General features: G+C 37.2%; 1 protein-coding gene across 2 annotated transcripts in view; it reads left to right on the top strand.

Moving 5' to 3' along the window:
• Positions 1–27,483, top strand: part of ANKRD28 (ankyrin repeat domain 28) — a 130,363-nt gene that overhangs the window by 54,925 nt on the left and 47,955 nt on the right. For both annotated transcript variants that reach the window (XM_019474480.1, XM_009288585.2), the window contains exons 3-4: positions 16,387–16,465; positions 26,836–26,906. Coding sequence is in view for 1 of the 2 variants with exons in the window: in XM_009288585.2 (XP_009286860.1) it covers positions 16,387–16,465; positions 26,836–26,906 (150 nt within the window). In the remaining variant the exon portion in view is untranslated. The remainder of the gene's footprint in view (positions 1–16,386; positions 16,466–26,835; positions 26,907–27,483) is intronic.

Genomic DNA, 27,483 nt, shown 5'->3' with positions numbered 1-27,483 from the left:
TAAAAACAAATAAACAAAAAGCCATAATGTGTAATGAGGTAAAAATAATCTTTAGGAATTTTTTTACCTTTATGTTCACTATCTTTCTGTAGCCAATTGTTTTACCAATGCTTAATGTGGATTTTTTTGTTTGTTTTTGATAAAAGTGTGCGTGCGTACAACTACAAATGTAAATTCACTTTAGTCTGACATATCTATGCCTCTAAAAACCTCTTTCTGCATTAATTGCTATGCATAAATTGTTTGAGTTACGCCTTTTGTAACTTAAGAGTCATGTTAGTGTAAGAATTTGCTGGTTGGGACAACTGGAAGAAGTCGCTCAGAGCAGGTTAATACGTGATGCTTTTCAAATATTGGTGGTTCACCTTACAATACCATGTTTCTGTGCTTTGGGGGGGGGTCAGGAGGCTGTTTTTAACAGGGAGTGGAAATAGTTTTGAAAACAGCAGGGAAAACCTTGACGGTTTTGCACAGAGATTTGCATGGGCCAGGTAAAAGCAATGGGATGGCAGGCGTGTCCAAATCATGCTCCTTTCCACTTCAGGAATACTATGACTATTGATCAGAAAAGTGTTGTGATGTTTCATAATGGTCTGTGATTTACTCCACCTGGAGTATGCTTGTGGGGAAATAATTTTCCAGGCCAGTTCATCTATAACACCTCTTGTCACTAGATAAAGCTTCTGGCAATCAGAGCAAAGCTACCATGTGGCTTTTGTATCTGAACTGGTGAGAATAAAAAGTAGTTAAAAGCTAGCATAACGTAGCAAAGGCTAAGCAGGAATTGTGCACAGTTTTTAACTGTTCAAGCTGTGTTTCTGAAGAGATGAGAGATTACGGGTTTGCTAACTGGTCTGTGTCTCAGGCATGCATTGGACCCAGTGTTGGTAACTGTTTTGTCAGGTTCGTGCAGGCAACGTAGACTATTTGCATGAAGGACTTTTTTGTTGGCAGCTGAAGTTGGCAACAAAAACTTGCACTAACGTATTTGGTACTGTGAGCAGCATCTTATTGTATTCCCTGGCAGGACAGACTGTGCAGGCAGCGCTCTTAACTTCTGGTTTGCTGATTTGAATGTGAGGGAGGAATTAAAAAGGCATCCAGAAAATAGTAAAATATTTTGAAGAGCACAATTTATTTATTTTTTAGTTCCTATCTTAATAGGTCAGGGTATGAACCTTTCCTTTCTTAGTTATGATCATTGCTCAAGTGTTTCAATCCGGTGTACACTTTTCTTTTTTAAAAATATCAGTCACTTTTTTTTTAATTGGGTCTTTTGCTAATTTCCAATTGCAGACAAGCATTTAATAAAGAGACACTGTAATTATTGTAACAGGAACCATCTAGACTGACAATGTGAATGTGTACCTGTAATAATATCTTGGAGGAGTGCACAGTTTAGACCTATTAAAAACAATCTGAAATTTAAGACCTTCTCTCCAAAAATGTTGTAATATCTTGACTCTAATCATAGCAAAGAAGTATTTAGTGAAAAATGGTGACACTTGATATATTAGTAAAGTACATAGAAATATTTGCATGTTTTCTGCTATTAAGAACCCTTTTTTCTGTCAGAGATTTAGAATGAGGACAAATTTTAGTTTCCCACTTTTTATAATGTGCTAGTTATAGCTAGTGTGTTTCTTAAGATTTATAGCTTCAGGTTTTATCGATGAGATCTAGAGGAAAAATTGTTTTAAAATTGCTTGCTAATTTTCCAAATTATTTATCTATTTAAAATTCTGTTCAACTTTGGAGTTGTTCTTTTTTTCCACTAGAAAGGTTTCTGCTTGGTTGAACATTATTTGTAATCTGTTTTTATTTCCAGTTTAGAGTGTAGCAGATTTGGGGGATAAAATTTACAGGTATTTGTGAGCTTGAAAGACTTTTCAATATGATGAGAACATAGGATGAGTTATAACTTAGAGTTTGGTACTAGTTATCTTAATTCAGTTTGATCCTTTGGATTATTAAGCACAGTGACTCACTGTGAGTTTTCCTGCAAATAAGAACTGTATATTGAAAAGACACATGTGTGTGTGCCTATATATACACACATACATGTTATAACACATGTGTGTGTGCCTATATATACACACGTACATGTTATAAAATGTGAGTGTATGTATATATATATTTTAAAAAATGTGGTAGCTTATATAATGCTAATGACAGTAAGCATATAATGAATTGGCAGTGAGAACAGTCCTTTGAAATAACTGTAGGAGGTCAGAGTGGAAATAAAATGTTCCTGTATAAACAAAATACTAATAATGAGAATCCCCCCAGTAAAAAAACACAGCTGAGAAACATAAGCCTTGACTCATTGCAGCAGCTCCTGCCTAGCAGCCTCTGCCTGGAACCCAGCTTCAGGTGCTGGAGCAGAGTCTGAGAAATCTTGTATTGGGCAAATGGGGGGCAGTGAGACCTCGCAGAGAGCAGGTAAAGTCAGGATGGGCATAAATCACAAAACAAGCTGAGTGTGCCTTCAGACGCTTCCACTGCTGTTTATTGAATGATTTTTGTTACCTGTCTAAATAATGATAATTATACCTATCTCTTACTCAGAACAGATCTCTAATAAGAATTGAGAGAGCTCTTGTAATTAGATAGAGGCATTTTAAATAGTTAATGGCTTTATTTAATTTGGTGTGTTTTCATTTTGCATGAGGTATATGTAAATATATTTTTCATATGTATGGGAGAGAAGAAGATAGTATATAATCTCAGAGACTAATGGTAGCACTCATCTTCTCTATCCTGTTTCCCCATGGACAAATACAGCTGTAGAACGAGAGCAGGATGTTTCTTTCCCCTTAAACTTTTGCTTGGACTTTTGTCCAATGTGCATGTCAATGTACTGTATTGCTTTCTGCTTACAGACAGTCTCTGTACTAAACTTTCTTAATGTTTCCACCACAAACAGGAACCCCCATTTCCTGTGTGACCAGCCTGATGAAATGATGAGTCATGAGACTCTCCTGCTTCATAAAGTGTTCACTTCATTGAAATTTCTTTACATCTGAAGAATAGCAGGAAAATTCTGTGAAGAATCCTATATATTGGGAAAGTGTTTGTGGTCCTTTGCAGACAGGAGCAGGTTCTGCCTGGTCAGAACTTGCAGCCATGCATCAGTTTTAACATGGTGCTGAAGTATCTTGCATGCAAGAAGATCTAGGAGTTGGTTTTTAGAAGGGCATTATGTGAATAGCACAGGTAAATGTGTGGGGGGTTTTATTAACAAGATACAAAGTTAGCTTATAAAACATCTTGCCACTAAACATGCTCAAGTTTTAATTCGTTTTTAAGGGAGTAGATAGAGTTCAGCACTACTGTATGGGAATGTCCAGGGGTTATTTTGGTAAAGAATCAAGTCAGTTCTTAAAAACGTGAATATTCATGTTATGTATCTGAAGGGATCAGAAGAAACCTTGCTGCAGGGAATGTAGGGGAGCTTTTCCTATAGGAGAGCTTCTTCCACTTCTAAAGGATCAGATATGAGACAGTTTGCTCCATGGATCTGAAGCCTTGACTGATTCCAGAAACGGAGAACTTTGGAGACCTAATTCTTCTGAACATTGTGGAAACTTGCTGCAAGTTGTATATTGTAAAGAGTATCCACCAGCTACTCAAGAATTAAATTCATAATATAGCAGTTATTTACTGTTACTTTATATTAAAGTTGTGGATTTCCTGTTCATTAGTATGGAATGTTTCTCAAGCATGTCATCTGTAATGAATAATCATATCTCTTATTTCCTTTTTAGTGGTTTAAAGAGTGAATCATGTTTTTCAGCCTCAATATAAAGTGCGTCCAAATGGTGTTGATTTCCTCTTCTGGTGTAGAAACAGATTCAGAATGTTTTAAATACAAATCTGTATAATTAGGCATTTTTCTTCAGAATCGAAACTCTTAATGAGAGAACCTTGCCAGTCTGAAGAGGAATAACTCCGTACTTCATGTTGATAACACCATATTTAGCCTGTGCAAATGAGATTTTCAGATGTATTGAGTTATCACTCTTATTAGAGTGATACAAACAACCCTTCAACAGTTATGGGATAATCTGATTAACAGCAAATTGCTACTTGGTACAGTGGAATCTGTGGACGGTAGCTCTCAAAAAGTTACCATTGCAAAAGGTAGGACACTCTGAAAAGAAGACTGTGCTTACATGGCATGGTGCTGCCTTGTACAGGTAATGAGAACTACTCTTTAGAGACTTAGTATGAATTAATATTAGTGTGATGTGCTACTCAGGCTAATAAATCCTCCTTCTCATCAGGTCTAGTAAGCTCGCCTAGCACTATGCTAAGATGGTTATACTGTGTGCTAAACTGGGCAAACAAGCTTGGATGTCTGCATGGCAGTGTTTTACCGTATTGGCTGTACACTGAATTTGTTTTACAGTAATTGGGGGTTTGACAGACAAGTTTTGTTTCGGTCATTGTTATTTCTTTAACATTGAAAAATTAGCATTTATGTAGAGAACCATGAATAATTAGATCCAAATTTAAATGTGTTTCAAGAATTTTGTGTTTTAGTCTCCAATGTGATTCTTAGTGATAATGATTTTGTAGATCATGTCTGATTTGCCATATTACTTTTAGTGATTATTACTGAAGTTTGTAACCTTCAAAGCATAATTGAAGTTCTGCATCTCCTGCTGCTTTTACAAAACAAGCTAGAAGCAAGGTCTTGAATAGTTAGAGCTTACTGGGGTTACTCCTGGCAGTTGCTGTGCCTGTCACACAAAGGATTGGTATTTGAGAACAGAACATCCCCACTGAAAGAGTGGAGAGAAGAAAAAAGCTCAGTAGACTTAATGTGCCTTAACTTCCAACATTGACACAGTCCTTTTAAGAATGCATTGCTGGTAATAGCAAGATAGGATTTGAATTTACTGATTATTTGCAGTTACTTTCTGGGTGAAAATTCTTTATGCATGTGCAACATACCTTTGAATAAGACAGTTTTCTCCCCTTTGCAAGTGGTTAAAGCATATGGTTACATATCTACCGTGGAATATCTAATGCACCATTATTTCCTTTGTACAGTTTGGCCCTTGTACACAGGTTCTACGCAAGGTAGATACACCTTTAAGTTCCTTAAATCTGCTCTAATAAAGGGTGGATGTATATCAAAAACTGGGCAAAGAAAGTGTTTCTCATTTGTTTGCTACTTATTGTAGGGAGGGAAGGCTATCCCATAAATGCCCAAGGAGGAGGGCTCTTGTGGACTGTTGGTAGGTGGCTGTAGGGCCTGGAAAGGCTCATACTGGTATCAGGTCTGAGGACAAATGAACTGGAAGTTCCTTTTGCAATGAGATCTCTGAGTCCTTGCTGAAGAGTATGCCGCAAAAGTTCAGATACAATGTCTGTCTGGAATACGAAGTTTGATGGGAATTTTTCCAGGCCTGTAATATCAGCCTGTACCTTTCCATCTCCAAAACCAGTGGAATTCTGTTCTCTCTTCAGTCTTTATTAAAGTCCTACTTTATTATCATCCTTCCTGATCATTAATTCCATTTCAGTTTTTATTTGCATGAAACACTAGTTATATACATATGTATATATGTAATTATGGTAACTTACAAATAAATTACATGATGCTGACTTACTGTGTCAAAGGAGTGCAAATGTCTTGCTTTAGTTGCTGCTAGCTCTTCCTATAATGACAGTTATCTTCTAAGATTATTCCCCATCCACTTAGCCTAAGCAACAGTGCAAATAAAATACTTTGATCCTAAGGTTGCCAGCACTTTTGGAGGAGTTTTGATCCTCGCTAGCAGAGGCTTTCTGTTGTGTTTCTTTTGTGATCAATGTAGGGTCTTTTTCGTTTTCTGTTGCAGACACTTATTGTTAGGTGGAGGCTTTTCTTGACTCTCATTTTCATTCTTCAGAATAGATATATTCTGTCGGATTTTTCTTGCATAACAATTTGTCTCTGTATTAGCATAGATTGTGTTGTATGCTACTTTGAGTCAGGTGTTCAGAATAGTGCAAGGGTATCTTAACAGAAGGACTTTGTGTATTGCAGCTAGTTGACTTGACTTTACAAAGCTATTTAACTTAATGTGCACAATCAAAATGTTACAGCTTTCTCTAAGAATAAGAGGTGCTAACATTAAACACACAACCTGAAAACTACATCTTTTCCTATCACCAAGATAATGCAGTTAGTCAGAGGAATACCTGATATACATCAGACACATATAGGGTTGTCATTCTAGCACTAGCCTTTGCAGTGAAAAAGGCAGAAACCTCAGCTTTTCTGAACAAAAGTGTCATTGGCCTGAACGTAATGTGGTGGATTTAAACTGGGATGGAGATGTGCATACCTTACCTAGTGTGGAGTGATCTTTCACTGGAGCATAAACAGAGCCTGTATTGTACTGTTTTCTCTCTTGGCATATTTTCTTATTTCTGTCCTCAAATATTACAGATAGGTGTCAGAGTAAGATGAGGCAGTCACTGTCCCTCATTCAGCCCGCTCTACGAGCCCAGGCTGGGTTATGTAATGCGCTCCACATCACTGTACTCTCATTATGGAAAGCCCATTGTTTTCACACACCGCTTCATTTTTTTCAAAAATAGTTTCAGAGTTATTTATAATTTTTCTTATCAGCAACTGCATTCCGATTAAAAGCTGGGGGGGGGGTGTCTGTCTGTCATACATACCAGGTAAATGTATACAAATCATGTACTTGGCATTTGGGAAGCGTAAAGCCAAAGGAAGGTATTTTTTAATGAGATATTATTGTATCTGTTTTGGCCCTAAAAGTTGCTCTGTTTTAATTCCTGAGTTAAAGGAAGGAAAAGACATCCAAAATATCTCAGCTGTACTGTGAGATCAAGTTGCTCTTATCAAAAGGTAGAGAATAGCTCTTTATTCACTCCGTGTATTGGGCAAGAATTCAGTAGCCTTTATTAGTGATAAATGGGACCAAATTCTTGATGTTGAAACTTCAGTGAAAGGGAGCAGCTTACAAAACCTGCTCAGTTATTCAGATCCTTATCCGATACCCAAATGGATGCTTGAGTTCACTCACAAGGAATCCTAGCCTTTATAATTTGGGCAAAAGAAGTTATGTAGACATTTTTATAGAATAGAGACCTACGTTCAGCTTTTCTTACAAGCCATGCTTGTTCTGTACATGAGTTTGAAAACCTGACCAGCGAGAATTGTAACAGTGACACCAACATTACAAAACCTGCATGGAACATAAAGATGAAAGGGTATGAGAAGATGTGTATTTCCAAAAAGCACCCTGACTTAGTACTTTCAAAAAACAAAAATTGAAGAGAGATGTTTTTGAGGTGAATTGCTTGGAAGTGGGGAAAAATACACAGATGTTTGGTTGTTTCAAAATATGTCTCTCGAAATACTTGACTACAAGTCAAAAAGTCTTCTTGCTGTGTACCTCTTTAGTTGTGAGAAATAAGGATGCAATGTCTACCAGAATACCTCAAGCACTCTTGTCCTCCTATGTGGTGTTATTGATAATTTTTGACCTTTAGGAGTAACATAACTTCTAACAAAATTAGGAAATTTAACTTCATTCTCTCGTCATTGGCAGACAAAAATAATGGTCTTCCAGAAACCAAATGAAAAATAAACACTGTATTCTACATAGTTTTTCCAGTTCTCTTAGTAAAGCAGCATATTTTTGAAGATTTAGTACTTCAAAGAGGCCTTCTTGAAAACAAGGCATGCTCATGAACTGAATCTCAGTGTTTCAACATTTTAACCACATCAAAATAACTTGTATTTTTTTGAATGTACATCTTTAAATGAGAAATTTTTACTCTCGTTCTCTGATTGAGATTTTAGCTGGCTGTGGGGTCCAGCAATCATAATCATAGATGGAGTTGAAACTCAATAGCTGTTCCTTGCGCTAAATGTAACTCACTTTTTATTTTTGTGTGTCTGTCTTTTGGTGCCACTGTTTCAAGTGGACAGGGCTTCAAACAGTTACACCTGAATGGTGTTTTGTGCCTAATGCTTGTGATGTAAGACAGCTAGCATTTGAAGAGCTAATTTTATGAAAAGATGTCCAGAATAGTGTTATTTAACGATATGAATTGTTCCGAACTTCAGTTTCCTTTTTTGTAGTGTAGTACCAACTTGTATTCAAAATTACACTTCCCTAAGTTGCTATGGACATTAAAGTTTGGGATTCAATAAACGTTAAACCAGCAGATTTTCTCCCATCCCCTTCCTGTCAAGTTGTTCTACTGAGTGCCAATATTAAAGACCAGATCGCCTTTTGGACCAGAGCACTCTGGCATCTGATGTTTGCTCATATAACTTGAACTCTTGATATTATTTGTGCAATTTTTATTAAAGGTATTTCCAGGTGTTACTTAAAAACAAAAATACTAGAAATACACAACTGAGCTATCTTATTTGTTTTTAAAAAGGAATTTTTAATTAGAGGTCGTTGAATATAAGTGAATATTCTAATATAGTATGTCACTATAATATATATGAATGCTTGATGTTTTTTCTGTGCAAACTTAGTTTTAATGATTCCCACCAGATCACTCTTACTGTTCAGGCATTTTAGAAAGGAACCAAACTTTCAATATGCTTTTTATTTGTAAGGTTTTATTTTGTGTGTGAATTGTGTGTAATGGTTCAGTGAAGATAGAGTATTTTATCAGTTTTAGTTTTGTTGTTTGACTAGAATCAAATAATCATTAGGTGAACCAGAAGTAAATTATTTTCTATGGATTTTAGTGCTGTTCTGTGAACTTGAACTTCAAATTCAATCACAGAAATTCCATTTTAAAAATGTCCGGAGGCATCAGGTTAAATGAGGATGCTTTTGGGATTGCAAAGTATGTCCAGATAGCAAAGCCATGCCACGTGAATTCTTCCCTGCCTCCTCCTTGGTGGGAGTTCCCACTTAACTTTGTGTCCCTGTAATGTAGAATGGTATGCGACAGGCAGTGTTGTTCTGCTCTCCTCTAGGTAAAGGTAAAACTCAAATGTTTGACCTGCTATTTGTCTGTAAGGCTTCAAATACACTCCAGGTTTTGTGTTAGGGAAGAAACATGATTGCCTGGGATGTTCCAATAGGCGGAAAAGGAAGGGACAGCTGTTCCGTTATGAAGTGCGTTACAGTTGGTCACCATTGTTATAGACTCTAAAATTCCAGTTTAGGATATGTCTGTGTATTTTTTTCCCCTAAAACTCTCACCATGGCAGATACCTTATTGTCCCAGGGAAGGAGGTTTCCTGACCAGTGTTCATTCTGTTGTTCTTTCACTTCTCATAGTGGAAATGTGGATATAGCTTGAAAGTTTTTTATAGCCAAATTTCTTAGCCTTTTATCACTGCTGTTAGTGACAAAATCAGAATAGATCAGATTGTCCATTTCTGTAGTTTTTAATGCCACCCAGTTAGCATGGGTTCCTCCCTCTTTGCCCATTCACCCAGACCGAAGTTAAACTTCTGTCCTGTTTCTGAAATATGCCCATATGCAAAACCTGAACAGCTCTATGGTTTGTCCATTTGCAGTTGCTGAGCATTTGATTTTGATTTGGAAAATCAAATTTTGGAGAGGAGAGTTAGTGTCTCCTTTGCAGTTATGTAGCTAAGAGTCTTCTAACATCCTAAAAGTACTGTACTTGTTGGTTGCTTTGTGTGTCAATGTAGATCCACTAAAAATTACCTTGTTATGGGATTTTTAAATTTTTTTAATTCTTGTGGCAATTGAGAAAATTGTGAGCTTGTGCTCTTGAGGAACGTGCATGCTTAGAGTGACATTTATATGTTTGTATAAACTCTTGGTCTTTCCTAAAATGGTGCTGTTGTGGCCTTTTTCCAGGTTGCTTTGTAGTTCTTTTCTGACTTACCTTTTATTTTCTTCTGTATACCTACCACTGCCACTTAATTTTTTAATGTCTCCACAAGCTACAGTAGCACTCACAAGTAAATGATTTAGTGGTTTAATCCACAGGTGACATTTATATGTTTGTATAAACTCTTGGTCTTTCCTAAAATGGTGCTGTTGTGGCCTTTTTCCAGGTTGCTTTGTAGTTCTTTTCTGACTTACCTTTTATTTTCTTCTGTATACCTACCACTGCCACTTAATTTTTTAATGTCTCCACAAGCTACAGTAGCACTCACAAGTAAATGATTTAGTGGTTTAATCCACTGTGTGACAGTTGTTATTATTATCTAGAATCAAGTCAAAGAGCATGCACTATTAAATTGGTACTGAAGATCTTAACTAGAAACAACACTGGGGTTTAGCAGGTTATGGCTGAAGTGACCCTCGTTGCTAAAGACACTTATTTTCTCCTACAAGACAAGGTCTCTTGAGTAATTGGTTACTGCTGTCGTAATGAGCAACAGGGCAAAGATTCCTTGTCAGTTTTTTGTCATTGCTTGGAAGTCTAGATTTGCGCTGTCCTAATAGATGGCATGAAGAGGATATGTCCTGAAATGTAGTGGGTAGTGATAAAGTCTTATTAGTGAAAGTTTAATACAGTTTTACAAATTTTGAAAGCCTAATACTGTTGTGGTTTAACTGCAGTCGGCAACGGAGCACCACACAGCTGCTCGCTCACCCTCCCCTCCCCCCTAGTGGGATGGGGGAGAGAATCGGAAGAGCAAAAGTAAGAAAACTCGTGGGTTGAGATAAGAACAGTTTAATACTTGAAATAATAGTAGTAATAAAAAATTGTAATGGAAAGTAAAACAAGAAGAGAGAGAAAGAAACAAAACCCTGGGGGGGAAGGCGGGGTGGAACAAACAAGTGATGCAACCACTCACCACCTGCCAACTGATGCCCAGTCAGTCCCTGAGCAGCGGTCGGTGCCCCCTGGCCAATTCCCTCCAGCTTATATACTGAGCATGACGTCATACCGTATGGAATATCCCTTTGGCCAGTTTGGGTCAGCTGTCCTGGCTGTCTCCCTCCCAGCTTCTCATGCACCTCCTCGCTGGCAGAGTATGGGAAGCTGAAAAGTCCTTGACTTAGTTGTTGCCAAGCAGTTTTATACTAAAAACACCAGTGTGTTATCACATTATTCTCATGCTAAGTCCAAAACACAGCACTATACCATCTACTAGGAAGAAAATTAACTCTATCCCAGCCAAAACCAGGACAAACACTTAATCTTTTTCTTCTACTTTCAGTTGACAATAATACAACTAACTTTCAAGTTCTAGTTATGTGTTTTTAAGATACCACTTTGTGGTTGGACATACTTCCAAAGAGCTAATGGCCTCAATTATAGAATTATGTACCTAAACTAAACTTTCATGAAGTTTAAAATTGGAACGTAAAAGCCAAGTATTTAAATGTGTTCTTTTTTGTGTTGAGGAACAAAAGATTTATTTAGAATAGACAGTTATTCTACCTTACAAAATGATAATTCTAAAAACTGTAGCAAAATCTGCAAATAAAATTCAATGTTCTAGTGACTCCTAAGTGTAGCACTGGGACGTCACACTGGGAGAGACCTCTGTGGTATTGAACACTATCAAAGAATTAAAAATATTTTGTAGTCATGTTCTTATACATTATCTGTGAACCCAGGAGTTACAAATCATGCTGGTTGAATAGTCCTATCTCTCTAACCTAACTGAAGAAAATCTGCAAATAAAATTCAATGTTCTAGTGACTCCTAAGTGTAGCACTGGGACGTCACACTGGGAGAGACCTCTGTGGTATTGAACACTATCAAAGAATTAAAAATATTTTGTAGTCATGTTCTTATACATTATCTGTGAACCCAGGAGTTACAAATCATGCTGGTTGAATAGTCCTATCTCTCTGACCTAACTGAAGAGTACACTAAGTGAAGTGTTATATTTAAAAATAGTTTCACTTACAAGGAATGTTTATTAAAGCTATTACAAGGTATGTTGGAGTTGAAACTCTTTCAAGATTTATGATTGTGTATTTAGAGTTGATTTCTGCCAGGAACAGATGGTATTGAAGCAGACAGCTGATAAGTGATACAGCAGAAAACATGTATTAAATGATATTTTGTAAGTGTGATCACAAAATGCTGAGAGTATTTTAAAGTGTTACTGCAAAATTTGGTTTTGAAGAGCAGATAGGATAAAGAGTTTTTATGAAGGGGGAACTTGCATTCATGCTTTTCCAAAAAATACTTTAATTCAAAGATTTCAGATCAGTAGATGTTGAACTATTTGAAGGGCAGATTGAAGTTATATTCTCTTGGGGAAGCCATAGTCAGGTTACGGCAGTCTTACTGGATATGTATGGGATAAGAGATCTGCCTTTAAGGCATCTAGCTCCTTAAAACTCTGTAGTTGTATGTAGTTATTCTAAATCAGTTGCTGAGATAGAACCCAAACCAGGAATAAATTGTTATATCTCAAAGGATACTTACTACTTTAAAAAGAGAGAGATTTGAATGCTGCATGTTTAATTAGCCATAGATTTGTCCATTGTAGAAGTTTTGATCCATGAAATAACCAGCGAAACAATTAAAGCCTATGTTTTAGGTAAAATGAAACAAAGGTGGCATTACCCTTGTTCTAGGGGAGTTATGAAGAAGCTTGTAGCACCACTATATGTGTCACTTTATTCCAAATTTGGTTTTAACGGGTCATAAGGCCCTCTCCTATGCATTTTTCATGTCATAATCCTTATAGAAACTCCTGCGTAGATGAAATGTTTGGGAAACTTGAGAAATGGAAGTACTATAGGTTTTTCATGTAATGCAATTCAAAGGCACATATAAATATGATGTTGGCGTTTTTGTGACACAGAACTGTCATTCTGAAAACTGATTCCTTAAGGACTGAGCCCTTTTATTGCTTTTTAGTTTGTTGACAGCATTGACCAATATCTGGAATGAAACTTTGGAGTTTCATATTAGGAATATAAGTTTCTTTGTTGTTTCTACTGGAATACCAACATTGTCTTTCAACTATGTAAAACCTGCCTAATGCAATTAGTGTGACATGTTTCCTTACTAACAGTACAGCTGATTTAGAGTTGTAATAGTCCCATTTGCCTTGCAGATTTTTGAATTGGAAAATGAAGATGGCACAACACTTGCTTTTCTGTATTGTCAAATACTGCAGTAATACTGCGATATTTGGAATTAAATAGTACCAACTGTGTTAGATTTTTACATTCTGTGTAACAGTGACTTTTATGTGCAAAACCCCTTCTTGCTTGAAATGTTTTTTAGTGTCATTCAAGTTTATGAAATTAAAGGAACAATACTAGGGCCAGTATTTATTAGTATGACATACCAGTGCTGCAAGATGTCTGCTTCCCAAGTTGCTTGTTAAAACTGGAAGTTTGATTAGTGTTATTTACTGTAATGCTTTACATGCAGTAGTTTGTATTTGCAGATGAAATTTGTTCATCAAATTATTACTGTTTTTTAATAAAAAATAGTTGATCTGTATAGCAGTACTTTAGTAGCATTAAATACAGAATTCTCTTTAATTGTACTCAGATTTCATTTATTAAAATGCACCAATAAAATGTAAGACTTCAGATGGAACAAAATTAGAATTTTCTTTTGATGGAAGCAAAGACTTCTGCATACTGATGAATACTTGCTGTGAATGCAGCATTTCTGCTTTTGTGAGAAGTTCTGAAAAACAAGTTTCTAAATACTAAACCAAAAACTTTCTCACAGAGAAGTTAAATTAAAAAAAAAAATTGTTTGGAAGCATCAAATAGTGCCAGCTGTGAAACTGGGCGGGGGGGAAGTCAGGGCTTCTGTCAAAGCACTCTCAGCATGCAGAATACTTGTGGTTGATAGAGACCCTGGGGCTTGGGATTGTTGAAATACCAAGCTCTGGAGTTGACCCAGAAGATGACAAGCCATGAGCATCCCAGCAGGGCTGCTCTGGTGCTGTAGAGCAGGGAAGTCTCCACCAGCCTCCTGCATAGGTACCCTCCCAGTTTGTGCTCCCTGCTGCAGAACTGGGAGTTGGGCTTTTGAGTATTTTCAAGCTGTCAGCTTGAGAGCAGCAAAACTGAAATATTTGCATGACTGGAAACACACAGCTTGGAAACATAGGAGCGCTGGAGTGGAAATGTTGCTTGTGTTAGAGCTGCTTTCATGTTTGTATCTTGGTGGTTTCAGGATACTCAACAGTACCCATTAGTAAAGGTTGGATTTTTGGAGAAGCATGGCTTGAATTTATCGGAAATTTGGACCATGTTTTGGATGTTTCAGGAAAATATATTTGGAGTTTGGTGATTAGCATTCTTCTAGACAAACAGCTCCCTTCTCTCCACCATTTTATTGGAAGATTTCTGATTGATTATATCAGATTGGTTACTTGCATGACTTCTGTCACTGAGATGTTAAAAACCAAAACAACAAAAAAACCCCAAACAAACCAACACCACAACAAATGTGATGAAAATTTTGATAATAATGAGTTTTGCCCTTTAAGTGGGGAATGCAGTTTTTGCTTGTGTTCCTGAGTGAATACTGCCTCTACAGAAGGACATACTCATGGCCCATTTTCTCTAATTCAACAGTGAAATTGCAGACAGCATAATATCATACTTATTTTTCTGTGTTCCTTAATCTGTAGGTTATAAGCTCTTTAGCATTATCAGAAAGGGTTAAATGGGGTTGCAAAATACTAGCTAGCTATAGTAGCTCCGCTCCTCCTGACTGGAGGAATGGAAACTGATTTTCATTGCTGGCTGGTGTTTTCTGCCTTGGGCTGGGGAAGCAAGTTTAACATGTGTATTACTTTTTCCCTTGTGCTTCCTGTCTGTCTGGTTTGGGTTTTGGGGTTTTTTTGGTGTGGGGGTTGTTTCCCCCCCCCCCCCCCCCCCTAGATGGCAAGTCCTTGGTGCCAGGGGCTGTCTTTTTGTCATAAATGTGTAACCTGTCGTTGAGGCATACTGGCAAGTAATTGGTACTGTGAGGCATTATGTGGTGTTAGTGATAAGTAGTATTGATTCCTTATTCAGGGTGCATCAGTGTCAGCTTTGCACTGCTCAATTTGGAATTACTTGTGTGTAATTCAAAAAATTATCTTAGGAAACATTGATAAGATGGTGACTGTGTAACCGGCTTTTTCCGAGCAGGGACTAAACAGGGAGTAGGTTGGTTGGGGCGGGGGGTTGTGTGTGTGTGGGTGGTGGTGGTGTCTTGGGTAGGGTTGAAGTGTTCTAAGTTCTGAAACTGTCTTTTATGTTTTGTAAGTGAATTCTTGAGTCCCAGCTCTAGTTTTGCTATCAGATCTCTCCTGCCATGAACTTTAATTTTCTTCTTGTACGCGGCTAGCTCTCAAGTAGGGATTCACTGAATAAGGTTATTTTGGCAAGGGAGAGGAATGCTTTTCACAATAAAATGCCAATTAAAATGTGCATTAATTTTACCATAGTTGTGACATGACAGTTGAATTAATGGAAATGGCTTGCGACTTAAAATTTCTTGCTGCTTATAATCTTGATCCCTCACCGCTGGTGTATTTGAAACACTACTAAAAAGATCTAGACATCTAAGCAGAGCTTAGGCCAGAACCAGGATGCCGACTGATGACCTGTCTCTTTTCTGATTTCTCAGCGGCCTTCCCTCAGAGAGCAAACTGGCTGGTTCTTGTTCATTTTTATCACTCACTGTGATGTAAAAGTGATCTTATTTTTCTGATTAAGCTATAAACTGGTGCAGGGAAATTGGCACTGATCCTGAAAGAGTTGAGAAATATTTTGTGCTAGTCTTTCAAAAGTGAATCTCCATCAGTATATATTGTGTATGGCTAAGTAAGTTCTCTTACTTGTACCTTCAAAAGGACCTTAGATCAGCCTGAACTATTCAAAAGTGCTGGGTCTTACTTGCATCCTCCACTTTTGCAGAGTGTTTTCTGCAAAATAAATTGCATCTCTACCTTTTCTTTGCTTATTTACATAAACAAAACAGTTGAAATTGGATTTCAGTATTTTTGCCCCTACTGATTCCAGCTTCTTTTCTATTTTCTATTTTAAAAAACCTGCTGAAACCAACTTGAAACTTTCCAAAGAAAATGTTTCTCACTAATTGTTGCACATGAAGGTGACACACCGTTTTTAACTGTGTAGGACAGCCTCAAGTTCCTGTCTCTGGAGACAAGTGAATGGTGATTTCTAACTGATGGGTTAATCTAAAGATGTGATGAGCATCTGTCAGTCTGTGTATGTCAGGAAAACACTAGCTGACTATGTAGGTATTAAGAGTTCCTTAGGGAGAAGCATGCTTGTCTTAGTAAATGTGACTAACGTCTTTAGAGTAATTATGTTTTCTAAAATATAAAATGTACAATATTTGGAAGATGCACTTTTATGCAGTGTTTTTTTCATAAATCATGCAGAATGCTAAAACGTAGTTTTTTATTTTAAATAAAACCTTTTTTCCCCCCTCTTACCACAGGATAATGAGAAAAGGACCCCTTTACATGCTGCTGCCTATCTGGGAGATGCAGAAATTATTGAACTACTTATTTTATCTGGTATGTTCTGTTCCTGTTAATGGAAAAAAAAAATAACTGTGCACATCCAAAGAAATATTTATGTACATCTTAGTCTGTGTAGCTTTCATAGAGATATTTAATGTACTAGAAATTAAAGATATTTGTACTGAAATTTTGGTTTCCAGACTTGTCAGTGTTATAGTACTGTGTAGTTCTGCTCTAAAATATTTCTTTGTAGAAAGCTTTCTCAGTTACAGCTTTTTTTTATTTGTAGCTTGATCAGCTTTAAGTAGTTTAACTCCAGTTTAAAGAAGTAATAGTGTATATGTTATAGGTAGATGTTAGCAGCATTGCTTTGGTTCTGAAATGGCCTTCAGAAAAACAATTAAAGTTGAACATAGAAGATGGCATCCCGAGTTGGTTATATTATTTTTAAGTATCCTTTGCTGTTGGCTTAAATGCACAGAATATAATTAGGATCAGCTGAAAATTTTAAAATCTCTTGTCTTTTTTGCTGTTTATTTGTGCTAAGACAAAGTGCAAGTTCTGTAAAACAGTGTACGTCCATCTTTAAAAAAAAAAAAAGAAAAAAAGAAAAAAAGGTATAAAACCAAGAAACTAAACCAAAAACCTGAAAGCAAAACTTCATGACTGAGATACTGAATTGGTTGTCTTTGATCTTGGACAAATCTAACCATCAGGTGGCTTGAGGCTGAATTAATGATATGGAGCTTTAAAGTTAAATAGAAAGATTAAAACTTGTAGAGGTCCCATAGAACTACTTTAATCTCCTGTCTGCTTAATGGCACACCTTAGCTGTGCAAAGCTGACTATTTCCACACACACCCCCACCCTCCCCATCAACCTTTAATAACAAATTTTGCTTTAAGGAAATGTCACTGTTAAGATTGTAGGAGTCACTTCCAGACTTTCAATTGAAATTACCAGGCACAATTTAATTTGTGATAATATAGCAATGTATAATCTTCTCAGTATATATATTATATGTACTCTCTCTATATAATTATATATACTTATAATTAATTAATATCACATTATGTCTATTTTATATATATCTCTCTCATTGAAATATTCTATAGTGATAATTTGTCCAGAAAAGTTCACCTGTATTGCTGAGAAGGTGCTGTTTTTCCCTATCAAGAAAAAAACAAGTTCTGGTGTCTCTTGAAAATATATAATGACCCCTTTCTTCTGAAAAGGGACCTTGGATTTGGCAAGGATATTTCTTTTTGTTTGGGTTTTCACAGTGATTAAAACAAAACCAGACAAAACCCCAAAACAACTAACCATGTTATAAACTTCACAAAGTTGTAGTCAGCTTCTTCTGGGAGTGAGGCTTCTGACTGTTTTGGGTGAACTAGAGTCCAGTTACCAGCACTGTGATTGAAGAACATATCTCTCTCTCAGGCAAAGGGCTTATGGAAGGAGAGAGATTCTAGTTCAGATATTAATGAAACAAGATCCTGACTGGGGAATGGCATTAGGGGAAGAAAGGTTAGTCATGCTATTTGGACACATAGCCTGGGGGTAAGTGTAAGAAAAATTGGAGAACAAAGGAGGGAAGTGAAGAACTAAGAATTAGGGCTGTACAAATAGTCCAAAGTTGAGCTGTTGCGTGGAGGAGAGGTTGTGGGGTGCTGCTGTGTCTGCAAATTGTTCAGGAAGACTGGGAGGCATTGATGTGTCTCAGATAACATTTATTTAATGAAAATCAAGATTTACTTACACAAACAATGCATTAAATAGTTGCAAAATCAAAAGCTTCGAAAGCTGTGGAATGTATAGGCAATATCAGTCTAACCTTGCTGTGCTCATGTGCTATGCTGTGGACTTCAATTACATGTTTGTGCCTTGCTGTAGAAGCACGGCCTCATGAATTTTGCAAGGACGGGCTGTGCTGGGAACGAATTGGGGTGGTACAGTGAAGGAGGACCAGATGCCAGTTGTTGATGCATTTGTAAGCGAATGAAGAGGGGCATTCATTGCAGGTTGAGAAAGCGATGTCTTCGTGTTACGGCTGTTCAGTTTGAAGGGCTGTGCTGTACTTGGGCACTAATCTGTATACTACCTGCCTGCAAGCTGTGGTTTTAGGCAAGCAGCTTAAACCAGACTCTTTAAAAAGTAGTCACCAATTTAGTCTTCCTTATTTCTGAATGCTGGATTTGAAATCTTTGTGGTCTGTGAAGTGTGAGTGCTCACAGCTGTATCTGAAGTGCTGCACCAGCTACTTCTCTGAGAAATCAGGTCTAGGTGTCTCAAAATGCACAAGCCAAGATTTTTCTTTTAACTCTCTTAATTGGAAGATGGGGAACAGAGGTTAAGTGTATTTATCCTCTCCACTTCATAAAGATACAGAAAATTCATCTATTGTGTTTCAGCTGGAAATCAAATCTCTCCTTTGAGACAGATGTATAATGTTACATTTTGTCATAATAGATGAGCATTAGGGAGCAAATAAAGAACATCTGTTGCCACAGCAAGGTTTGAAGAATGCTTGCCGTGTTGCAAGAGCTCTTTTCGAACAATGAGAAAATAGTTTGTTGAATAAATAACATTTCTGAACAACGATCTCCTCTGTGCAGTAAATTTGCATGTAAAAAATTTGTATGTGGCTTTAATTGACCTATTGTAATATATTTGCACAAGGGACTGAAGTAGTGTAGACTACTTTCATCCTAGCGTTTCTCACCTTGTGGGAGCTTGGCTTTGCAACTTGTAATGTCCTCTAATGTAGTTCTGCTGGAATGTTATTAGGAACCACTTTACAGTTTTCCTGCTGTGCAAGCTATCCTACGAAGACTGTTTGCTTTGACTTTTTTATTCTTTCTTCAAACTGGACCTCAAAATTACTGAAGTCAGCATTAATTTTTCCACTACTCAGTGGCTCTTACCTGATTCTTTCTCATTATTCCGTATTCCTAGTTAAAGTGTGTATCGTATGTTACCTAGACATAGGGGTTTTTAATTTGATTAGAATGTCTTTTGCATCCCCCTCCAGGGCATCCACGTTGCTTTCAAGTTATGTGTTTTTGATCATACGTTGCTGTTACAGTATCTTTATATTCCTTTGTTGTAGACCTAAGCAACCCATATTGCACATTCTGAAGATATAACCGATTCAGCCTATTTGCAGACTTTTGTGGAATAAGTTCTCAGTCTTACAAGCATGCTTACTTAGTTTTTGAATTCTTCAGATATTTTCTCACCAAACCTCAGGGTTGCTCTGTGACCTCTCCTATTGTAGTCTTTCGCCTGGGCAAGGGACCTGAAGCTGATGGTTTGGATACAGACTCTGAACAGCAAAGAAAATTGCTTCAGTGACTCCAGTTTGGGGCTGGACATTTAGATTGCCTTTTGGTTTTTTTATCTTGATACAGTGCTTCACTGAACACTAATAAACTTGTCCCCTGAGGTTGTGAACATCTTGCCAGCAAATTGTCATAGCACTGTCATCTGTTGAAGTCTAAATATTCAAATCATCTCTCCCTGTTAGATTGTAGCTAGATAAGCAATTAGCATTCCTAAATTTGTTAGGTAAGGAGGTGAACAGTAAATAAAAGAGGCATAAAAATGGTTGTTTATAGTATACAGAATGATGGAACAGAAGCTTATATTTTAGTCATTTGAGAATCATAATTTTAGAAGCATTTTCTTTTTTGTATTACTCTGTGAAGAGTGGTAACACCCATCACGGTTGTATTTTTATGATGTATGTACAACTCTGCATCCTGGTGCACAAATACATCCGTCTACTTTGCATAATTGCACTGACTTTAATTGTGTAAATACTTGTTGGCAAACTACTGAGAAGTAGAAAAGTAAAACAATTAAGTCAATTTACTGAACATCCAACTTTTTGTTCTTTCCAAGAAGTCCTGATTAAAAAAATCAAACCCTGCTTTCAGTTAAGTCCTGCATGTGAACTGTTCTGGAGAGGGTTCTTGCTTTATAAAAAACCATTCTCTCTGTTTGTGCTATGCTTTTTTTAATGCCATCAGAGTCTATTCTGCAGCCAAGTGACGTGTGAGGAGCAGGACAGATTAGTGTGATCCCAGAATGTGTTCTTTTGATTAGTAACTTTTTTCATGTGTTTTCTTTAAAATACCATGCAGACTATTACTGCTTTCACTGAAATCAACGTAATTCATGAAAATAAACATCTGAATTAGCTGTTGTTTTCTTTTAAATAGATTTAGTTACTATATTGCATTGATACTTAAATACTAACACAACACATTTCTGTTTGTTTAACTCAAAATTTTCACTGCATGGAGCTCAGCGTACATGAGTGTGTGGTCAAACTCAAATCTCATTAAGGTTTGGCAGCCCACGAGTTTTTGTTGTGCTGTCCCCTGGGTCAGCTGGAAAATGTAAGAATCGTGCTGACGCTGGAAAACTATCCTTACAGTAATAACAGATTTTGGAGGACAGTAAAGACCCTCCAACATTACTCCACTCTACCTGTGTTTGTTTCATCCAATTGTGAAGCTATGCAAGTATTAAAAGTCCATGCAATGACGGTCACACAGCTCAGCTGTTGAAAGGCTATCGCTGCAAAAATGTCAGCTGCATGAAGCTCCCTTTTGTTTGGATTGCAGATGTACCCACAAGCTGAAGGCGTTTCACAGGGGCTCCTTTTACACTGGCTGTATCTTTCGGCCGCTTCCTCTTAACAATGATGTTGGCCGCCGTTTCCTTTTTCGAGCTGTCTTAACTTCCCTCTGGCAGCAGTAATAGTCAGTTGCTGTGAAGAAAGTAGCTCTGACGCTCTTTGAGAGAGAAAATGAAGCTGACTTATGAAAAGGTAGAAGTGTTCAGTAGCTTAAGGAGTCTGAGAACCTTGTGTTGCTCTCTGAAGCTTGAGGACGTGGTGGCTGAGATGTGGCAGAAACTATGAAGCTTTCTTTCTGAAAGGAAATGGACTTCTTATATTGACAAGGCAGCGAAGTTCTGGAGGATAGCTTTGACTTGACTATGGTTTTTCTCCCTTTTGTGGCTAGTGTATCTCCATGTGTTTTTTGGTTTGGTGTTTGGTGGTGTGTTTTGTTTGTTTTTTTTTTTTAAAACAATAAAAATAAAAACTGTTGAAGCATCATTGTGGCTGCTCAAAAGATATTCCAGTCCTGTCCCTCTCAGATGTTTTTTTCGCTATTCTATAGGTCCTCTACTATGCATTTAGTTTATAAATAGGAAGAAGCTTTCTCTCAATAAGGTCTTGCTCATTATTTTTGCAGCAATAATTTTCTAAGTATCCAAGTTTTCAATAGGAATTTACCCTAGATTTCTATTACTGATTGCTTCAATTCATATCTCAAATCTTCTTTTACTTTGCAAACTTTTTCTGTATCTCCTCCTGAATGTTCACATATTTTTCTATCTAAGGAAAAGTTTTCTTCTCCATCTGTTCATTCCCCAGTGTAGTCTGAGAATTTCTGCTTGCCACTTTAAGTACTTCCATGGTCATCTTCTCTAGATAAAAAGTGGATCATTTAAAAAGGAAAAACTTCTGAAGCTAATACTAGCCCTTAGGAAAATAATTAAATAGAATCTAATTACAGTAGGACTGCTGGTTATTCTCAGCAATTTATACCTGGGATCTTCCTAATTTCTGCAAAGATCATTCCTAAAATTATTTCAGTATACTAGTTGTTAAAACAAAGTTTGTTAGCTTTTTTTAAATGCAATCTAAAGATCTTATTTACATCTTTTACTCCTAAATAAACATTTCAGAGCTTCAAATACTGAACATCAGGTGTCTGTATTGCGTATGTGAATGAAAACACTTTTGCTTTATTTTCTTATACTATGATATTGTTCAATTGCTAGCACATCTTTTACAATAACAAAGGAAAATACCATCCTTGACAGTCTAAAAATACAGACTACAAACAGAACAGTGGAAGGCAACTCAGTACTTAAGTCAGTACTGAGCAAAGATGAAAATGTCTTGTCAGTTCTGTTGTATTTCTTTTCTGAATCGACTTCCAACTAGTGATGCGTAAGTAATGTAGCCGCTGCATTCATTAGTCTTCCGAGGACATTTACAAATAGGAAGAGTTCTGGTGCAGAGTAGCTCGGGAAGAGAGTCACAGAAAAAGTTCTTACGAGAGGAACGTAGAGGTGATGTGCTGAGACATGGCTGTATATAGTTACATGGCACTTCATGGATGAAGGAGGAGGTGCGTGGCTGTTCCTTGCAGCATTTCCTGCCCAGTCATTCATTGCCTATCTCTTCAAGAGATGGTTGAGATGCTAGCTCTTATTCGAATGTAAGGATATTGACACCAATGAAGTAGCAACTGGATTGCAGAAACATACGTCAAGGTATTGGTGGCAAATAGCACATTTAAATGTGCAATTACCAGATATGGACTGATGTAACGAAAGCTTCCAGGATCGTTCTGTAATTCAGTGCATGTATATGTCTCTTGGAATATAAATTTGCTGAAAGTAAGCATCACTGAGTTTTTCCATAGCTTCTGTAGTAGATTTATTAAATAAAACATGCCTTTCTAATTGTTAGTCTTGTGAATGCAACTTTGCAAAATGAAATGTAAGATTCAAGGAGGAGGGAAGAAAAATATGTAATACTTCTCTCTTCCCTCCCTCCCCCCGTGCGCCCTTCCTCCCTTTTTGCAGGGCAAAAATCATGCTTTCATATTTGCCTAGATGTGTAAACTTACTAGGCTGAACTAGAAAAGTTGGTAATGAAAGGGAAGATCTTGTTTAATATTTTGGTTTAGTGCACCAACATGGAAGAATAAGTTGGTTTGTTTGGAAGGTGCAGTTTTAGGGGAGTGTCATTTACATAATCAGTTCTTAAGTTCAAGCAAAGATGATGGGTATTTGTGTTGCACTATTGTATTTGATATCTCTGGCAAGCCCCTAAATCCTTTTCCTGCAAGCTCTATGGCGCTAAAGGAATTGAAATACAAGAAATTTAACATTAAACAAATGAAATATTTGAGCAGTTTTAATAAACATGTTAAGATCAGGCCCCTGAAGTCTGGAAGATCCAGTGTGGTGGTGGGTTTTGGGGGGGGTTTGTTTGTTTTTACAAATTGGGGATTGAGGTACGCTGCACCATGTTTTGAAAGAGCAAACTGCTGCATAACTGGCATTTGAAGGCATTTGAACTGTGAGACATGCCCTGGTTAACATGTCAGCAGGTTGAGCTGCACAGAGATAATGTTGCATCGGCGGTGTTGTTTGCAGTGATCTGGAGTACATCTTTACCCCAGAGGATGAAGGCTGTAACCTTCCTCACTGTTGCATGGTAGGAGTATGATAGGTTTGAGGTAGCTTTATGTCTCATGGAGAGCATCTGAAGGGGGAGGGAGGAACAGGAACACTTCCCCAAATCATGTGCTAGGGAGTAAAGAACAGGTTAGAGGGGGATTATGTCCTCAGATACAAGGCTGTTTGGAGAAGCTGTTTTACAAAACTTAAATCATTCTTGGCAGCATGTCTTCTTGGAGAAATTTAAGGGGGTAGTATCTCTATGTTAATTTAAAATACTATTTTGTTTTGTGTGTCTAGAGTGCATATGCATTTTTTGGTAGTACACTTGTTCTGATTATTACTTAAAAACTTTGTCTTTCAATCTAACAATTTTGGAACTCCTTTAAGAGTTATTTGTTGTGGGGGGAAAATCAAGCTTGGTGGTTCTCTCTTAAGTCAGTCCATCAGAGATTTAGACCTTTTGTCAAAAGTCAACTTTGTTTTTCCTTTTGCTAGAGAATCTACAAATTCTTTGTCCATTTGAAAAGTTAACTTACTTTAGTGTCTACATATTACACTAATTTAACTATGGGATGTCCTAGACGTAGGCTTTCTTGCTTCTTTGGGTGGAGGATCACTTGGGGGAGGCAGATATTGTTGTGTTGGTTTTGTTCTTTTGAGAGGACCATGTTACTTTTAGGTATCACTTCAAATTTCCTTAGGCGTTTCTTTGGCTAATGCTGATTTTCTTTCTTACCAGAAATAACACACGCTTTCAGCTATTCTTTTCTTTTAGTCCTAGCGAGTTTGATTAACTTACCACTGGGAAAACCTTTTGTACAGTATCTTCTCGTATTTATTCCTGCTCTCTTCTGATACGATTTTTAGGCTGTGTGTTAAAGTACCAGAAATGTCAGTGAACGACTTAGCTGAACCCATAAACACGGCTTGGACTCTAAGCCCATTTTCACTAGAGCTTAGGTAACTGCCGCCTCCTTGCAGTGGAAGCATGCATTTCTCCCCTTCTGCTGGGCATGGTGCTTCTCCTATCTCAGGCTTCGTCACCTGAGAAAAATCGGGATAGTGATTAGTGACCCAGTAACTCCCTTAATTCCTTTAAAACCAAAGACAATTGTATCCTAAAATTAGAAATAGAAATCAGTTAGACTTTGAAAGTTCTCATTCCTTGGTTGTTGGCTGTAGATGTGAAGTAAGGTGGAGCTTGGAGTACCATTTTGGCTCTTATTTTTGTCTCGTGTGTGGCTAACAATAACCTGGAAGACAATCAAGAATTACAGGTATGTTTGAAATATATTGATTACATTCTCACTTACTGATCATTCAGTTACTGTCTTTTGGGAAGGATTACCAAAAATCCTAAGACATTTCTGGTGACGTTTAAAATCCTCAAATTCTTTTTTTGCTTGAGTTCCATGCAGAATTTTATACAGTACATTATGTTGTGGTACATGATACAGTGCGGTACACTAGGTCCTTAGGATGGTTGACAAAAGATAATTTATGGTAAGATTAAGTCTTTCAAACTTTTGTTAGGTTTTGGGGGTTTTCTTCAAATGGCCTTGCACTTTCTTCCCACTCCTTCAAACTTACTTTTCAAAAACTTTTGAACTTGGAAAATAGGATGACACCCAAAGCTTCTGAAATTTGGATAAGGAAAGAGGGAAATCCCTGAAATTGTAGCCAGCAATTAGACCTCAGACTCTGTCTGGCGCGTGGAAGACCTAGGGTCAAAGTGGGAGTTTGGATCCAGCATCAGCTTCCATGTTGTGTTCTTAAGCCTGAAAGGGGTGGATTGACTAGGAACTGATTAACTCAGAGAATTGACTTCAGATCTTTGGTTTGCTTAGTATATGCAACCACGATTTTTTACAGACTCCTAAGTTTCTTGGTCAGGTTGTTCAGCTGGACTGGGAGAGACTTCTTTTGGTGGTGCAGGTCTGGGAGGCTTGGATCAAAATACCCTGTCTCTCAGCTGGGTATCCTGACCGGCAGCCTCTTTGACATTTTGTGTCTTACTGGCCTTCCATCCTTTTCTATTCTTTGCATAGAAAAAATTTAAGTTGGTTCTGACATAACAATATAATGTTTAGCCTGAGAAGTTAATAAACTCTGACCATGTAGCATTAATGTTACCGTGTGATAACAAATACTGCTCTATGAACTCTTTCCAACAGAGTGGAACTATTTTTTCAAAAAGGTAACATTTTGTCTAAGCTATCACATCTCTGTAAAATCTCAGCAGTTTTCAAATAAACATGGCTAAATTTCCACACAAGGTATAAAAAAACCTGTAAGGTTATATATGTGTGTATATATACATGTATACATATATGTGTGTGTATATATCAGTAAGAAATTAAATCATTAAGCTTAATCATTAAGTTTTCTTTGTTGAAGTTCAATGGAAGTTAGAAAGTAGTTCAGTTGCTTCCTTCAGGAAAAAAAATCCCCAAATCCTCCTTTCCTTTTATTATCAAGAAAAAAATTAAAATCCAAACCCAGGCTTACGTCCCTTCCAGATGTCTGTGCGACCTTTTTTCCTGGAGTTGGGGACAGCTGTTTCTCGGGTATGCTTTTAGAAGCAGAGAGGTGTGGTTGTTACAGTCTTGATCATGAAGGGAGGTCCAGGGGGTCCTGAAGTGGCCTAGGTGACCTGGTGGAATAGAGAAGATTCATTCCCTAATTCCCAGTAGAAGCAGCATCATTCCATATACCTAGGCATCAGACTCACCAACCACAAGGAAACTGGATGCATGGGGAATAAATGTAGCCTCTTTCTCTGTTTTAATGGAGAATTTCAACTATAGTGGGAAAGTATGAGATTTTTATTGCTGAATGAAGGCAAGGAGTCAGTCTTTCATACGCAACAGTCTTTTATGTACCTTTGGAAAAGATTATAGAGGACTACCTAGTGTAAAAAGATGAGTACACTTTGATGGAAGAGTATTATGGGTGCAGTGTTAAAAGAATTTTCTCAAAGGGTGGGCTTCAGCTGGAGAAAAGACTCCTGTTCCATTTTTGGCATCATGCTGTGTTAATGAGCCTAGAATAAGTATCTTCCAATAGTTCTATCTCTGTACTGGAAAATATTTAACTCTTTCTGTAAATATATTGTAAATTTCTGTTTTTCTTATTTTTTGTTACAGGAGCTAGAGTTAATGCCAAAGACAGCAAATGGTTGACTCCTTTACACAGAGCTGTGGCATCTTGTAGTGAGGTATGCTTTTTTTTTTTGACTGCTTTGTGTTAAAATAAGATGTCTCAAATTGCCTTTTGTTCTTTGTCCGGTTTTTATAAAGTGAAACTACTCCAAATGTTTGGTATTGCAAAACACTTGCAACAGTTTAACATGTGGAGAGTATATATATCATATGCCTGAGTAAGAAGAAAGGGGAAAACAATAAACATCCAGTTCTCAGGTTTGCTCTCTACTCAAATGCCATTACCCTAGCAGAGAGGATTCTGCATGCAGTGTTCTCAAGTCCAGGTTACTTCTCTTAAGGTAACCAGAATGGTTCAGCGTGAGGGAAGTAGAGATGAAACAAGATTTAGTACAGCTTTTACAGTATAATCTTTGCATTTCTTCATTTTTCACATGCTCGTCTGGTCAGGCATTGAAGAAATAAATCGTTCTATAAGGCCTGAAAACATCTTTTTTTAAAAAAGCAATTAATGAGTAATAATAGTATTGAAAATCACTTCAAAAGTTATACATGAAATATGTAGAAAGTTTTTTTTGAAGCCTACCAGTGACACAACTATGAGAATATATTAATGTAAGAAATGAATTTGTT

Source organism: Aptenodytes forsteri, unplaced genomic scaffold (assembly GCF_000699145.1).
Source record: "Aptenodytes forsteri isolate BGI_AS27 unplaced genomic scaffold, ASM69914v1 Scaffold9, whole genome shotgun sequence".
Taxonomy (NCBI): Eukaryota; Metazoa; Chordata; class Aves; order Sphenisciformes; family Spheniscidae; genus Aptenodytes; species Aptenodytes forsteri.
Note: the sequence above shows the minus strand (reverse complement) of the source record. Positions and strands in the feature narration are given on the sequence as shown.